Source organism: Herpailurus yagouaroundi, unplaced genomic scaffold (genome assembly GCF_014898765.1).
Source record: "Herpailurus yagouaroundi ecotype Mexico unplaced genomic scaffold, PumYag 141, whole genome shotgun sequence".
NCBI classification, from domain to species: Eukaryota; Metazoa; Chordata; class Mammalia; order Carnivora; family Felidae; genus Herpailurus; species Herpailurus yagouaroundi.
In genome coordinates, this window is record NW_024412396.1 from 40,195,689 (window position 1) to 40,211,747 (window position 16,059).

The following is a 16,059-nucleotide window of genomic DNA, read 5'->3' on the forward strand; positions in this document are numbered from 1 at the left end:
GCGCCTGGTCCGCAGGTGGGGCTTCCAGGCACGGGCTCTCCTGTTGGGCCCGTGGGGACAGATTCCCTCCTCCACGCCCCAGGACTCTTTGCCCCTTTAGGAAGCCTGTCTGGCCTGTGAGCGTGTGGTAGTGTGAGTGGGCAGCTCCTTTCTTTGGGCAGGTGCAGACTCTCGTCAAGGGCCATATTCGTGGGAGTGACCAGATTTTAGGTCCCTTCAGCCAGGCCTCCTGGTATAGGGCGTAAGGCCCTGCCCCCTCCAGCATGCCAGACATTTAAGTCACACCTGTGCCCACCTGGGTATTGACATCTACTGGGCGCTTCCTGCTTGTCCGATGTTTTGTTTCTTCCTTCTGTTGCCTGCAACAGCTCAGGTAGAAAGAGGCTGAGAGAAGTTGAGTGACTTGCCTGACATCGGGCAGCTGCCGAGGGGCAGAGCTGAGGTCAGAACCTGTGACTCAGAAGCCCCCCTTCCACTTCCTGGCACACAGGCCTAAACCATGGGTCCTGCTTTGCACACTTGGGACTAGAACCATTGGAATCGGGTCTGATTCCTTAGAATGTAGCATGTTTGCTCTTTTTCCCGAAGGTCCCTGTGGAAGGCTGCCTGTACTGGCTGGTTTCGTGGTTCAGATCACCTTCAAGGTGGTCAGGAGGAAGTTCTTGAATTCGCTTCCTTCCTTGCCTGTCTGCTGGGCATCTGCAGAGTTGTGCATAGGGCCAGAGGCTGGCTGGTAGGAGCCAGATGCCGGTCGTCACCCTCTGACAGGACTCTAGCATGGGGTCCTGTTGCGCTGTGGATCCTCATCCACACAGGAGGTCCTTACCCCTCAGGGAAGGTGGGTCTGAACCCAGAACAACCCCCATGTGGCCTCTAGGGCCTTAGGGAGCTGCCTCTCCATCAGGCATACCCTGTGTTGTATGCTCCCACCTTGTCCCTCTGGCTCCCAGGCAGGCTGCCACTGAGAGGTGCCAACACCACCCAATATGTGTTCTTAGAATTGTCCTTGGGTTTTACGACCCAAGCCCCCTCGCTGCATGATGGCTGGGGGTCATCACCACATTCCTCTCTCTAAGGACCTGTTTCCCCACTCGAGTTGTGCTCATTCTCATTGCCTTTGGTCCTAAACTGCATGCCCTCTCACTGAACCGAGAGAGCAGGTCATGCTGTCTGCTTATCCTTTGGATCTCATGAGGGAGGGTCTTGGCTCACATGAGTTCTGTTATCCCAGGTTGAGCCAGGCCCTGAGCCTGAGACAGAGCAGGAAGTATTTGCTGCTGTGGAAGGTGCCAGCATCGAGGAGGTGCCCTCAGACATGGAGTCTCCAGAAGTCCTGGAAACACAGCTTGATGCCCACCAGGAGCTGCTGGGGATGGCCCCCCCGGGTGACATGGTGGACTTCGTGGTGGCCGAGAGCACCGAGGACCTTAAGACTCTGAGCAGTGAGGAGGAGGAGGAGGAGGAGGAGGAGGAGGATGTGGGTGCCACGCAGGAGCCTGAGAGCCTCCTGCCGCCCTCCGTGCTGGACCAGGCCAGCATCATTGCCGAGCGGTTCGTCAGCAGCTTCTCTCGGCGGAGCAGCCTGGCCCTGGAGGATGGCAAGGCCAGTGGCTTTGGGAGCCCGAGGCTGACAAGCCGGAGCAGCAGCGTGCTCAGCCTAGAGGGCAGCGAGAAGGGCTCGGCCCGGCGTGGCAGCACCACCGACGCCCTCGGCTCGCAGCCGCCCCCAGAGGTGGACAGCGGTGTGGGCGTGGCCACGGAGAGCAGCCCTTCGGTCAACGGGACGGAGCCCCCGAGCCCAGGCTGCCCTGCAGAGCCCGACAGGTCTTCCTGTAAGAAGAAGGAATCGTCACTCTCCACCCGAGACCGGCTGTTGCTGGACAAGATCAAGAGCTACTATGAGAACGCGGAGCACCATGATGCGGGCTTTAGCATCCGGCGCCGAGAGAGCCTCTCCTACATCCCCAAAGGGCTGGTGAGGAACTCCGTTTCCAGATTCAACAGCCTTCCCAGGCCGGACCCAGAGCCCACGGCTCCGCTGGGGCACAGGAGGCAGGTGAGCTCCCGGCCGGCTTCGTGGGCTATGTTTGACCTCCCAGGCCCCGGCCAGGCGAGCGCTGGGGAGCCAGCTCCTATCACAGATGCTGAGTTCAGGCCGTCTTCAGAAATTGTAAAGATCTGGGAGGGAATGGAGTCTACCGGGGAGAGCTCTCACAAGGGGCCTGGCCAAGGCCAGGCCAATGGTTTTGACCTGCACGAACCGCTCTTCATCCTGGAGGAGCACGAACTGGGGGCCATCACCGAGGAGTCGGCCGCCGCCTCCCCTGAGAGTGCCTCCCCCACGGAGCGGCCCAGCCCGGCCCACCTGGCCCGGGAGCTGAAGGAGCTCGTGAAGGAGCTGAGTGGCGACGTCCAGGGGGAGCTGGTGGCTCCGCTGCACCCGCGCATCGTCCAGCTCTCCCACGTGATGGATGGCCGCGTGAGCGAGCGAGTCAAGAACAAGGTCTACCAGCTGGCCCGCCAGTACAGCCTGCGGATCAAGAGCAAATCTGTGCCAGCCAGGCCACCGCTCCAATGGGGAAAGGCGGCTCCCACCATTCCCTGCCTGCAGGAGGAGGCTGGAGCACCCTCAGGCGGCAAAGGTACAGTGAGGGGGTGGGGAGTGGGCCCTTCCCGAAAGTCTGGGGTGGAGGAGCTTCTGAGGAGCAGGTTGGCTCCTGGAGGAAGGTGACCCTGTAGAACCATGACCAAAGAGAGGGCTGGACTCCACACGCAGGGCGGTGCGTGGCCCTGCTGTAACACCCTCACCGCCCTCCCCTGGCCCTTCCTGTGGAGCAGAGACCTCGGGGAAACGTGGCCATGGGCCCACTCTTCCAGGGGAGGAAGATCTCGTCTTTTCTGTGACTCCTGACCCCACGTCCAACTGCCTTTTCCTCATTCTTCCCATTGCCCTCCGATAAAGGGGCCGTGGATGGTGAATGTGACTTCTCTGCCATCACAACCCAAACCCCAGTAAGCAGCCTTGCCTGGAGCGGAAGCAGAAGGCAGTTCTGAGTCCTCACTTGCCCTCTCCCCTCCTGCCCAGTGGGTCAGTCAGCTCACTCTCTCCCCACAGGTAAGAGAAAGCCGGTGCTGTCCCTCCTCAGCGATGAGCAGACGGTGGCCCCGGAGCACAGCCCGCCCAAGCCCTGCTCTCCTCGGCATTGCTCCTTCAGCCCCACTGCTGCCAGCCCGAGGACCACCTCGCCTGGGGTCCGGCCCTCCTCTCGAAGCCCCCTCAGCCCTTTCGACACTGAGACCTTCAACTGGCCTGATGTCCGAGAGCTCTGCTCCAAGTACACCTCCCACGACGAGGCATTCCAGGCCGAGGGCGGCCGGCCCCGTGGCCAGCCTGTCAACCGGAGCCGCTCGGTGCCGGAGAACATGGTGGAGCCCCCTCTGGCGGGCAAGGTGGGCCGCTGTTGCAGCGTGGGCGCCAAGAGGGGCCGGGCAGACCCAGAGGCCACTCAGCCCCAGCCGCCTGGGGGATTGCCCCAAAGCAGGCCGGTCGGAGAGGAAGCCCTGTATGTCACCGCAGACCTCACCCTGGAGAACAACAGGCGGGTGATCGTCATGGAGAAGGGGCCTCTGCCCTGCCCCACTGCGGGGCTGGAGGAGGGCAGTGGGCAGAGACCAAGCTCACCAGCAGCCGCGGTGGGACAGGGGCTGGATTTCCAGGAGTCTGGGATTTCCAGGAGTCCAGAGTATTGGCCAAAGGAAGAGGGTCCCAGGGACCCAGTGGACCCAGGCCAGCAGGGCAGAGTGAGAAACCTGAGGGAGAAATTCCAGGCCTTGAACTCTGTAGGGTGATTCTGAGTCCAAGGAGAGGGAGGAGCCGTGTGGCTGTGGGGGGGGGACGGGGAGGGACCATGGCAGGCTTGCCCTCAGGCCTGGCTCACCCTGCTCACGAGGGCCCCTGGAAGAATGCTCCGGTGTACCCGGCAAGTGTCTTCACTGGGAACCGGCTGGTGCACCCCTGGGCTCGGGGCGACTTTCCACAGGCCCAGTTGAGCCTTTCTTCCCACCGAGGCCAGTGTGACCACTTCCCTTGTATATAGTTCTTTGGTGAGAAGCTGAATATTTAAGCTCTCCTCTTCCCAGGGAGAGCAAGTCGTGCTCAGGCCTCCAGTGTTGGGCTGACCACTGCCGGGCTGAGGCGCCCACCCGGAGGAGTCGTGGGGAGGTGGCCTGGGGAGGCTTTCCTCTTTGTGTCTTTTCTTAGGATCCAGGCAGGAACCAGGCCCATAATTTATTGCTTCCCATTCCGCGGTATATTTGTGTGTGCACGTGAGAGTTTGTGTGTGTTCTTTTGTTGTGGATTCCTCTCCCGTGAAGAATGTAACGCGCTCAGTTCAGGTACTTTTGTAGGTTGTCTTGCTGATCCTGTGGTTGTCACTAATGTATATACATTTCATTATTTGCCAATGGTTCAATAACCACTGCTGACCAACTGGCCTGTGTGTGGCTCCTCACTGGGCCTCACTGGGGGGGGGACGGTTGATCAAGGCCAGGGATGTCTTAGGGAGGCGGGCTGCGGGGGTTGTTGCTGTCACAGTCACTCATTCGTCATCTGTGCTCACAAAGCATAAGGCACCAGGGTGCTCGCCGGGGAGGCTGGGGCAGCAGCATGTGCAGGAGGGAACTTGTTTTCTGTCTACCCCAGCCTGGCATCCTGTCGGTGGCGGGAGTTGGGGGTGGAGGGACCAGGCCAGGTTTTAGCTTCCTCAAGGACCAAAGTTCGACTAAGCAAGGTGGGGGGAATGAACGTTTTTCTAACAGGCGGAAGTTTCCAACGTCTGGTGCCCTTTACTCTTCTCTCCCTCTCTAGTTCCCAAGAGACATCCTAAAAGGCAAGGATTCTAAACTTGGAGCCTAGACATGTCTTGAGGTGGCCTGCAATATTGTGTAAAGAGAGCAAGTGCATTTTTTCTGGGATGGAACCTCAGTTTTCATCCCGTTCTCAAAGGGTCTTTTCTTGAAAGGGCTAGGAATGCCTGCCTGTTTCTAATTGGGCTTTCTTTCTGCCCTTTCTCTGTGGCGCACCAGCCTTGTTTGGCCCTGTTCCTGCAGGCGTGTGTTCCCACAGGTCTTGTGGGTCAGGGCTTCGTGAGCTTCTGATCTCAGAGGACAGACTCGGTCTGAAAGCAGGTGTGCAGAGTCTAAAGAGGCCAAGGGAAGAGTGGAGGCCAGGGGAGGCCTCTCCGAAGCAGCAGCAGACAGGGCTAGCCTGTGTTCTACCCATTGTCCTGAATGTTATGCGGTTTCCACAGTTGCTGAGGATAGAGGCGTGTGTTGGGGTATGATGCTCAGTAGCTATAAATTTACTGGAGTGAGAGGACGCCCAGGTTCTGGTCCCAACCTCTTGCCATTAACTAGCCGGGTCACCTGAAACTCTTGCTTTTTCCTTACCTACAAATCGAAGGAAATGGATGATGTACAGCTTGTCAAACTCCCTCAGACTTTTCAGGGGGTAGGGTCTGGGAAGTTGCAGTGAACACCTTCCCCAGGTGATCCGTAACCATCTAGGCGTGATGGTGAGCCCTGAACCAGCTCACTGGTTCTCACTACCAGTGAGAATGGTCAGTGGGGCCTTTTGAAAAATGGCGATGCCTGTTTCGCCCCTCTGGAGATGTGAGGGCCACATCTCCTCCCTCATGTGAGGGCTAAGTGAGGGCCAAGATCTCCGTCCAGAGCTCTGTGGGGGAAAGGCTTGCCGAACGCATGAATGAGCAAGCGCTCTCGGTCTCAGGCAAGGCACAGCTCCTGGGTGGTGGCCTAGGATTTTCCAGGGACAATCCAGAGAATCTGTCCCTTTGTCTCCATGGTGATACCCCCTTGCTCAACTACCCCTCCTTGGTCCAGTTCAGAGGGAAACAAAACCAGTCAAATCAGTGAGAAAGATGGAGCATTATTGATTTATTAGAAAAACTAGTAAATGGGTTTTCTCTGGTTGGTGGAAGCACATTTGAGCAGGTGGAGGACAAGGCCCCGCTGGCCCCAGGGCCAGCCCCAGATCGCGTGGTCTGTGCCCAACAGGGCTGCAGTCGTGTGTAGCTGCCTCCTCCTCCCTTGTGTCCTCCCTGAGCTTGCTTGTCCAAAGGACCAAGTCATATGGTCCTGGATCCCTGTCTGCTCCCACTAAAGGGAGGGGAGAGAGATCCAGGACCAACCTCGGGGACCCTGGTTGCCCTCCAATAGGCAGGAAAGAGAAATGGTGTGGTGGGGACGCTGGGCCTTCCACAAGCTTCCTGTGACTGGTGCTAGTTGTGGGGGCTGGGGGGAGGCCTGAGGACCCTCCATACGCCCCTCAGCCAATCAGTTCAGGCAGGGGGTGAAGGGGAAAGAGAGAGGGAAGGAGGACTGCCTGACCATGCCCAGAAGGAGCTTCGTGTAAGCTGCCCTGGGGAGGAAGCCTGTTATGCTGGTGTGGACGGGAGCTGTGTCAACCTAGTTTGGGAATACCGTTAAAAGAGTGCAAAGTAGAAAATGGAAGGAGGGGAAAAAGGAACCTTGCCAGGGCACCAGGAGCTTAGCCCCAGGTGGCACAGTCTCCCAAAGCTGGGCTCCTGTAGGCTCAGTCCTGTTGGTTGAGTGCCTCGGGGCTTGCGTGATGGGAGAGGGATGTGTGGGGAGCTGGCAATAGAGGGGCCACATGCAGCTGGCTGCCAGTCTGGGGGACCCGGGGTGGTGAAATCCTACCTCTTCCTTTGGGATCCTTCCATTCTTTGGACTATGGAGTCACTTGCTGGAAATGTCTCACCTCAGTTGCAGCTTTGGCACACATGGAGGGGACAGGGTGGTCCTTGGTCTCCCTAAAGATTGGCCCAGGGAGAGGAGGAAGATTCTTGCCACTATCTGCCTTGGAGCAGGACATGCCCTCAGATGCACTAGAGGCCTTCTTCATCACCAGTTGAGTATGGTCACCTCACTGCCTCCTGCCTTGGTTTCCCCAGATGGAGAAAGAGGCTGGTGAATGGTATATACTAGCTTTCCTGTAGATGCAAAGAGGGATGCAGGATTAGATGCAGAGAGGCCAAGTGAAGACCCTGGCTCTAAAGGTGGGGCCACCTGATCTGGGGGTGCTGGGCTCTATTGGAGAACTTCCCTCCTGTTCTTGTCTGCTGAAGTTAGCTTCCCCTTGGCAGGGTGGTATTGATCTCTAAGCTGTGCCTGCACTAGGGGCTCCTGGGAAGGCCTCGTGACTCTGGATGCCTACCCTTGGAGTTGCTACGTGGGCCTCACTCACATCCAGAGGAATCACCTGGGTGTGTCTGAGCCTCCTCATGGGGAAGGTAATGGAACAGCAGCCCCTGGGACTTTTATGGTCTCTTCAGGGGTAGTGGTGCCCCCAGCATGACCCCTCTTTTGGACCTAGCCCCAGTCCGGACGCTGGGCTGGCACTGTATTGCTTTCAGGGTGCTGGAGGAGATCCTTGTTGGAACGAGTGCCCTCTTCCCTCCAGAAGTCTGACCTTAACAGCATGGGGAAGGCTATCCCTGGGCAAATAGGTTGTTGCAGGCCTCCTTTAGGCTATGCTTTGGGAAGGGGGGAGGGGTGTTGGACATTGGGTGACCTCTGCACCCATGTGACTTTCCCACGACCCAAGGCCAGGACCTTCAGGAGAAGCGGAGCAAGGGGTGCCATACCCTCAGGGCCCAAACCCAGCATTTGTCCCAGCTGTCCAGGGGTTGTGTTATATGGGAGGTAATACCCAGGTGTGGTTCCTTTTGCCACCCCAGAGTGACAGGTCATGAACTTTGCTGTCCGTCCAGCCAGCACCCTCAGATGGTACCAGCTGCAGACAGGACACACTGGGCATTGGGCTTTGGGCTGCTTTGCTGTAGGTGCTGGGGCATTTTTCTTGTATCTAGGAATCTGTACTGTCTCCCTGAGGGGCCCTGGGGCTGAATCGTACTGTGCTGGTTTGGTGGGGAGGTGGGGAGGGTCCTAGAGTGGAGAGGCAGAACCCTGGGCAGTGTCCAGGTCTGTCTGTCTCCTTCACCTCTGAGCCTTACGCTGCTCTGTTGTTTTAAGAAGACCAGCTTGAGAGCTTTTACCTCCCTTTTACCACCTGTGGTGGTAGCAGAGGGCACCGGAGGCAGCCTGAGGCCCTTGCATATAAGACCCACCAACCTTGGACTGCACCGTTTGTTTGTTTGTTTTGGTGAGAGAAAGAAGAGGGAAGGGATCAGGTGGCCCTTGAAGTGAGAGTCCCAGTTCTGAGGAAGCCCAGTGGGGAGGAGGCCCATTGTGTCCTCTGGGTCCCCAGGGGCCCCTTGCCTAGAGCTAGAGCCCTGTGTGGTTACCTGAAGCTCCTTCCTCATGCCCCTAAGGGGCAGGTCAGGCGTTTCCAGTGTCCTCTTCTCTTTCCCTGGCTGTGACCAAAGGGGAGGTGGCCCCAAGCAAGATCTGCTTTGGGAGTGGGCAGCGTCTGAGGAACCTCTTCTCTCTTTTCCAGCTTTTATGGGGCTTGGGGGTTGGAGGGCCCTCATACTGGAGGAGGGGTGTGGGAGAGGAAGGCCTGTGCCTGGGAAACCATTTCCTGCCACAGGGGTCCCTGGCCTTCCCCCCGGACCGGGACTGCACGAAGGCGGAGGCAGGCGTCAGCCGGAGGGCGGAGGCAGGGATCGCGGCACAGCGGGCCCAGGCCACCGGATCGCAGGCGCAGGCAGGCGCAGGCAGCGGGTGGCCCGGGCGGTGGGCTGCGGGGAGGACCGGCCCGGGCTGAGGCCCGAGGCCCCAGGCGCCCCGCCAGTCCCTGCACAGCTCGGTCCTGCTGGCGGGGCTCCAGAGAGGCTACTTCTTTTTGGGGAAGAAGCTGAATCTCTTCTCCTTGTCTTTCTTGCCAAGGCTGGCGTCGGGGCCGGTGATGGAGGGCAGGGGCAAGCTCTGGGCCTTCACGCGGATGCTCTGGGATTCGTTGATGGCGGTGCTCACGCCCTGCAGCCAGGACAGCATCTCCTCCTGCAACGCAGAAGGATCATGGGCCACAAAGGAGGGGGCTGCCCCTGGGACTTCTGAGGGAGCCACCTGCTGCTTTGTCAGCAAGAGTCTGGGCTAGGCTGCCCTGTACTTACCTCATCCTTGCCATGGAAGAGCCACTCGCTGCCATTGCTCAGCCTAGGACAAAAAAAGGTTTCCTGCCACGTGGCCACCTCTGCCTGGACAGAGGGCTGGCTCACCCCACAGACCCAAGCCTCCCCCTGACCACAACCCTCAGAGGCAGGTAAAAATCTGGACCATCAGCCTCTTTGATTTGAAAAATGCTAGGCCTGGAGCTGGTCTCCTACAGGGGCCCCTGTCCAGCCACTGATGCCAAACTAAGCCTGCAGGGAATGGGCACGGGCCAGGAGGGCCTCACCTCAGCTTGAAGACATGCTTCTTCTTCTTATAGTTGGCAGCAATCTCACAGATGGCGTGTCTCAGGGCCAGGGGTTCCTCCCCATGGTAGGGCACCCCCAGCGCCAGGTTCTTGGCGTCCTTGTAGAAGGTCAGTTCGCTGTTCCGGAGAACACAGTACAGGTTGTTCCAGGACCTGTGGAAACAGGCAGGCAGGTCCCCCACGGTCCGGTTAGGACAGCTCTGTAATGAATTCTAGCTTTACCATTTTGTAAAAAATTAGTATACTAGGGGCGCCTGGGTGGCTCATTTCGTTGGGCATCTGACTCTTGGTTTTGGCTCAGGGCATGATCTCGCGGTTTCATGGGTTCGAGCCCCACATCAAGCTCTGTGCTGGCGGCAGAGACTGCTTGGGATTCTCTCTCTCCCCCTCTCTACTCCTCCCCCACTCCTGCTGTCTCAATCTCTCTCAAAATAAACTTACAAAAAAAATAGTAACACATTTTATGGTTAAGAAAGGACATAAAAATCATCTGCCTGTAATTCCACCATCAAAAGCTACTGTTAACATTTTACATATTCTAGTCTTTTCTATTCACACATTCACATTTTCTTCTATTCACATATATAATGAAAATTGGGTTATACTGAATATTTAATTTCATATCCTTTTATTTATATCCTTTTAAGATTATCACTATATCATGAGTGTTTTCCCATATCCTTCAAATCTTTCCCCAAAATAATTTTGAATTGCTATCTGGTATCCCACCATATATACAAATAATCCCTTTATTGGTGGGCCTTGTAATTACTGGAAACTCAAACAGTGCAGTTTAAACAGCAATGGGATAAACATTCATGCATAAATGTTTGCTATAGCTCTGATCTTACCTCGAGATAAATTTCTAAAAGTAGAATTATTGAGTCTAAGACCAATAGTGTAAACTTAACCTTGCAAAGCACTTGAGCATCCATTAGCATGTTTGATCCTTACCACACAACTGTGAAGTGAACAGAGCAGGGTTTTGTCGATGGAAATATGCACGGTATACTGCACCAGCACTTTTTAAAGATACATACTTGTGCAAATCAAGACTCAGCTGATGTTTGGGAGATGAGCTCATAAGCTAATGTGTGGGCTGACCTGAGCTCCTTGACTGGCCAATGGGAAACAGGTTGCCTTTTTACCTCTCACAGTAATGAATGCTGGGAAACATTAAGCTTTTCTTACTCCTCCTCCTCTTCCTCCCCCCCCCCCCCCCCCGCCCGCCTCCCAACACCCATTGCGCTCTTTCTCCTCCCTCCCTTTGGAAAGCAGGAAGGTGAAGAATTTTGGGGCACATGGGGAAGAAGGACTGCAAGTTCAGAGAGAGAACTTGACCTGTACTGTACAAGCTGGCTGCAGAGCCATTTTTACAGAGCCCAGCTTTCTGACACCCAGAGGGAGATCCTCCAGGAAGGGTCAGGGACCTTTCCTCTAGCCCTCACCACCTTCCTTGAGCTTGTAGCCCAAGTAAGGCAGTTGCTGAGAAGGAGCTGGGTCTTATCCTGCCTTAAACAAATGACTTCTCTGAAATTCTGTTTTTCTATCTGGAAAATAGAATCTTCAATAGCACAGAGCAGTTGTGAAGATTTTAGCATGGTAGGTGCTCAGTCAATGCTAGTTTCTCCTTTTCTGGTGGACTCTGTATAAACAATAGACTTCTTCAGGGTGGTTGGTCCCCCAAATTCATTTTTGAAATTTGAATTAGTTTTTTAGCCTGTCTCCCCAGTACGGGCTCTGTATGCAGCCCTGGAGCCCTGGGAATGTGGCTGCTTCAACCTCTCAAAGCTGTCCTGTGTCCCTGGGACCCTGGAAAGCTCCCCAAAAAACAGAGGCCCCCAGGGACCTTGGGTAGAAGCAGCTCTGGACAGACCGAATTCAAGGACATAACTGCCTCAGGGCCAAGAAAGGGCACAGCCTTCGAATGAGTTCCTCAGGGTCACAGAATTGCTGTATGACAGCACTGGGAGGGACCTCCAGAAGGCATGTATGCCAACCCCATTCTTCCTATTTTACAGCGGGGGAAACTGAGGCCCAGATTTGTTAAAAAGTGGGACTTGGTCAAGGATATGTTGTTACTGCCAAGACGTACCTACCTGTTACCCAGCCCTGGATTAAGAAAAACTAGTATTATTGAGAACCTACTCTGTGTCAGGCTCAGTATCTGTACCCAAGAGGCATGCTATCATCATCGTTATCCCTGTTTTGCAAACGGGGAAACGAAGGCTGAGTAACTTGTACGAGGGTGTAGGATTTGAACTCAGGACTGGAACTGAAGCTAGGCTTTTCCCATCGTGCCAAGTAGCCCCTAGGCTGGCCCAAAGGGGTGCTCAGACCAGAGACAAAGGGCACCCTCTCTCCCAACACATACCCATGCTGCTGAGGCTCTGTTGGTGGAGAAGTCCTTGGGAGCCGCCCCCCCCCCCCCCCCACCAGCAGGTGGCCCCTGCCTCACATACCTGTTGGATGCCTTCTTATTGGGCCCCTCCAGGTCATGCTTTCGGCCCAGGTAGCCCTCCATCTGCACACTGTACCCGTGGTCCCGCTGGGCTGGCAGCGTTGTAGGTTCGTCACCCTCGCTCAGAGGCGTGTCCAGGACTTTATAGAGAGGCTCGGTGGTGGGCCTCTCATCCCCACTGGATTTCTCCTCCTGTGGCCCTGGAGGGGGTGGCGGCTGCAGGTCCTGAGGCCACTGCCTCTCTTCTTCCCCCTGCTCAGGGTCATATGGGAGGAGCACACCTTGCTGGGGGTTCAGACCCAGGGGTGGCTACTCGGCAGGATTGGGAAGTCTGAGGTCCCCTCCTGACCTTGCTTCCTTACTGCTGTGTGCCTCCTGGTTTTCCCTTGACTTGCTGAGCCACCTGGTCTGCTTCTCTTAGACCCCGCCCATGCCTCTGGTTCCATTCCCACTCCCTCACCTTTCAACATAGTGACAGGAGGTTCTTAGAATGAGCTGAGGGGCCTAGGTGATGATTTCACTGCTGGGGGTTTCCAATGCAGCTGGCAAAGCCCTGGATCACTGCTGGCTCCAGGCCCCCCACCCCTGCTTCAGCAGGGGTGCTCCGACTCCAACTGAGTTGTATATAGGCTCTGGCAAGATTGCATAAGAAAGGTGCTATTCAACTGGAGCGTTGAATGGGAACTCTGCTGGTACCTGCTCTGGCTAAGGCCCCAGAGCGCTAAGGGGTCAGGCCCTCAGTCCCCCTACCACCTTACAAAGGGAGAACCTAGATCCTCCTGGGTCAAGGTGCAGGACCAACTGGCCCTGCTCCCAGCACTGGACAGGGATTTGTTGCGAGTAGGGCAGTGCTTCCTAACCCTGGTTGCCTTCTACAGTCCCCAACTTCAACAAAATACACCCTGGAGTGGGGTCAGCACATTGGTATTTCTGAATAAGCTTTTCATGCTCTCTAATGAGCAGCTGAAGTGGAGAATCCCCAGGTTAGGAGCCATCGCCCCAGGGAAAAGCTGTGGCTTTCACCTCTCTGCACTTCCCTTTGCAGGGTGGGGTGCTCCTGCCCCTACCCAGCCCAACGAGGGGCCTCCATGCCCAGGAGAAGGGGAGCCGACCTATACCAACGCAGAGGCATTGGTGATCTGCCTTTGTGCCCTGTTGCAGAAGAGGGGCGGATGGATGAGGGTAGCAGGGGGGCAGCCAGCCTCTCCCTGCCAGGTAGGGCACAGAGGAGTGTGTGCCAAATGGGCACCAATGCAGGCAGCCTAGCTTGAGCCATCTGGCTAGGACCCTGTCTCCAAGGCCTGACTATTGGAGACCTTACAGCACCAGGTGGGAAGGGTCCTATGCCTCGTCTGGATGCCTGAAGGACCAAGGACATCACCCAGGAGGATCAGAACCTCCCCACGCAGTAGAGACTGCCCCCTTTTCTACTCCCTACTTCTTGCCCCACAACTGAAGGTGGAGGCCTGGAGGAGCCAGAGAAGAGCAGAGACCCTGTGCTCCCCATTTTGGGTCCTTTAGACCACGGATCAAACCTGAAACAGAGAAATGGAGGATGAGAGAATGTGGACACTACCCTGGATAGCAGATTGAAGGTTTAAACTGAAACAGACTGGGTAGGCTTTTCAGCAGATGGAAGTGACCAAGGACTGCCTGAGATGGTACGAAGGAATGGAAGGAGAGGCTCAATGGAGAGGTCTGAGGCAGTGATTGGAGGAAGGGTAAAGCTGGTCATGTTTGTATTCCATCAAATTAGGACGGTCCAATAAACAGTTTTAAGTTGGCGGTCCAGTAAGATCTCATTTAAAGAAAGGATAACATGACTGAAAAGTTTGAAAACCACTAACCTAGTCTACTGCCTTCAATCTACAAGGAAATCTATTCTCAGAGAGGTTAAGTGACTTACCCAAGGTCACACAGCTAACAGGTATCAAAAGAGCATGCACTCCAGAATTAGAAAACCTGAGTTGTTATCACATTGTTAGGTCTTTCATCTTTTCCTTAGAGCCCCTTGAGCGCTGTGACTGGTTCACACTCCTCTTTACACATCTGCAGTACTTGTATGTTCAAGTGTCTGCAGTGAGCTAGCACTGGCCACAGGGATTTAGAGGCCTCAAAGCACTGCCTGGGTCATCTAGCAGGGTAGAAGGGCAAAGTTGGCAGGGATGAGCCTGGGAACCTGGGTTTGGGCTTTTTCTTTGGACTCAATCAAGCCAACCTCTGACTTGGGTATAAAGGTTGGGAGGCGGATTATTAATGCAGAAGGTAAAGCCTCTTTCCACCCCCTACCTCTCCATCTGGCTGCACTGCTCTCCTTCATCCTGGGCCAGAGTGTTCCCTGCACCTGCCATGGGGTGTCAGAGAAGACCCTCTGCCACGTTTGCCTCTCAGCCTCTACCCTCCTAGGACTGGTTTTACTAGGCACTGTCCACATATTCTTACTATACTTACATTCTCTTAACATTTCTGAACTGTCTCTGGAAAAAAAAAAAGGCAGATTTTTCCAGGACTGCCTCCCAACTTAATCTCAACCTTTCTTCTGCTTCCTCCTAATGAGTGCCTGACCCACATCCCCTAGCAGGTACGTACAGAGGACCTGGCCTGTGTGATCAAAAGTTAAACGGCCAGGTTACGGGTTTTAGAAAATGGGAGTTTCCAATGTATGCAAACATTTCTTCTGTGCCCTTGACTATTCATGTGGAATAGACTGCCCTGAAGGCCAAGGCTGAGAAGGAGCTGAGGGTGAGGGTGAGGGGTAGAAGTGTCTGGCGGCTGCCGGCTGCCTCCCAGGCCCAGAGCTGGCGGCGCTGCTCTTCTGGGCTAAGGAAGGAGCCACAGATGAGAAAGATGGGGCATGGTTTTGGCCAGAGGGACCTTCCTTTCCCAGGCTCCAGGAGGAAATCTTCGTGCTGTCTTCTAAAAGGAAGTTGGGGAAGGGAGGGGAGGTGGTGACTGTCGTCCTGCTACTGCCCCCCAAAACCGTGCCATACTTTCATATGGAGATTCTGCCTTGCCCTACAGGGGAGGGGCTGTGGCCCAGAGCCGGCTACTTGTGTGGCTGTAGGGAGAGGCAGGTTCTACCGAAGGGCCCTGGAGAGATGGTCTGAGAGTCCCTTCTGTCCTCTGTGTTGTAAGGTGGAAAGCCTGCTGCTTCAGCCCTTAGATCACAAGGAAGATGCACAGATTATAGCTACAGTGCTGAGGGTGCCTAGCCTGGAGACACCACCCACCGGAGCTGGGGACACTCAAAGAGGGGGACTGGAGGAAATTCTAGGTGTCAGGCTGGAGCAGCTGGGAGTCTAGACTTTAGGTGGAGGTGACAGCCTGCAGGAGAATGGGCCAAGGCGGGGGCTGGGATATAGGAGGGTGCTGCCTGTAGCATGGAGGTTTGGGGAACAGGTTGGTGAAGCAGGGGCATCTGAGAGGAGGGCGTGTGAGCCGGCTGCTGGGATCATGAGGTCAGAGGAGGGCAGGGGGCAGGCAGCATTGGCTGCTGGTAGGGGACATCAGGGGAGGAAAGGCACAGGCAGGAGAGGCTTTTAGGATGTCTGAGGATTGCAGTCAAACAGGGAGAGGCCCGGGTTCCTGACGGGCAGGAAATGGCCGCCTTTTCAGGGTCTTTTCAGCTTGACTTTTTAGCATATTGCCTTCCTAGGAAGCTGGCTTGGGCAGGGGAAGTAGGCAGAGCCTTGAGGGTCTTCTCCACAAGGAGGTTCAAGAATAGGAGAAGAAGGGGGACAAGATGGGTGCATTTCTGCTCTGGACTAAAGGAGATGGAGGTGTGCTTCCATGCCCGGACGGGGGTGTAGAAGACAGCAGACAGACAACCAAGACTCCAGTCCCCGGGAGAAAAATAACCTGGCCTGTGACCCCAGGGTGTTTTGGAGTTTCTAGAAGATGCGCAGTGAGCCCAGATGTATTAACAAGCAAGGAAACGCAAGTGAGGGGGCTTGTCCCTAAAGGAGATACTGATAAGCGAGAACCAGGGTGTGAGGGTGCACCCAGGAAGAGGCCATTCCTCCTTGTGGTGCGATCGTCTTGCCTGCTGATCTCATGGCAGGGACTCAGCCCAGCGTGTATACGTAGGCATATCTAGGGAGAGATGCTCCAGGAAGGCTGGTTTGGGAGGGCTCTGGCAATGGGTGTTAGAATTCACATGGAGGATGCTTCATTTAAG

At 55.8% G+C, this 16,059-nt stretch overlaps 2 protein-coding genes across 6 annotated transcripts in view; one reads left to right on the plus strand and one right to left on the minus strand.

The window, feature by feature from the left end:
* PLEKHG3 (pleckstrin homology and RhoGEF domain containing G3) overlaps window positions 1–4,493 on the plus strand; it is a 42,263-nt gene extending 37,770 nt beyond the window's left edge. For all 4 annotated transcript variants that reach the window (XM_040477391.1, XM_040477388.1, XM_040477389.1 and 1 more), the window contains 2 exons: window positions 1,232–2,642; window positions 3,116–4,493. In XM_040477391.1, coding sequence (XP_040333325.1) covers window positions 1,232–2,642; window positions 3,116–3,849 — 2,145 coding nt within the window. In that variant the 3' untranslated portion in view covers window positions 3,850–4,493. The remainder of the gene's footprint in view (window positions 1–1,231; window positions 2,643–3,115) is intronic.
* A 1,442-nt stretch (window positions 4,494–5,935) lies between these two features.
* The window catches only part of SPTB (spectrin beta, erythrocytic), a 128,999-nt gene continuing 118,875 nt past the window's right edge, over window positions 5,936–16,059 (minus strand). The window contains exons 33-37 of one of the 2 annotated variants that reach the window (XR_005790957.1): window positions 11,884–12,134; window positions 9,401–9,574; window positions 9,117–9,159; window positions 8,346–9,003; window positions 5,936–7,031 (exon numbers count right to left, since the gene is read on the minus strand). Coding sequence is in view for 1 of the 2 variants with exons in the window: in XM_040477387.1 (XP_040333321.1) it covers window positions 8,836–9,003; window positions 9,117–9,159; window positions 9,401–9,574; window positions 11,884–12,134 (636 nt within the window). In the remaining variant the exon portion in view is untranslated. Of the gene's footprint in view, window positions 9,004–9,116; window positions 9,160–9,400; window positions 9,575–11,883; window positions 12,135–16,059 lie in introns of both variants that reach the window. The other variant, XM_040477387.1, reaches the window with a different exon arrangement.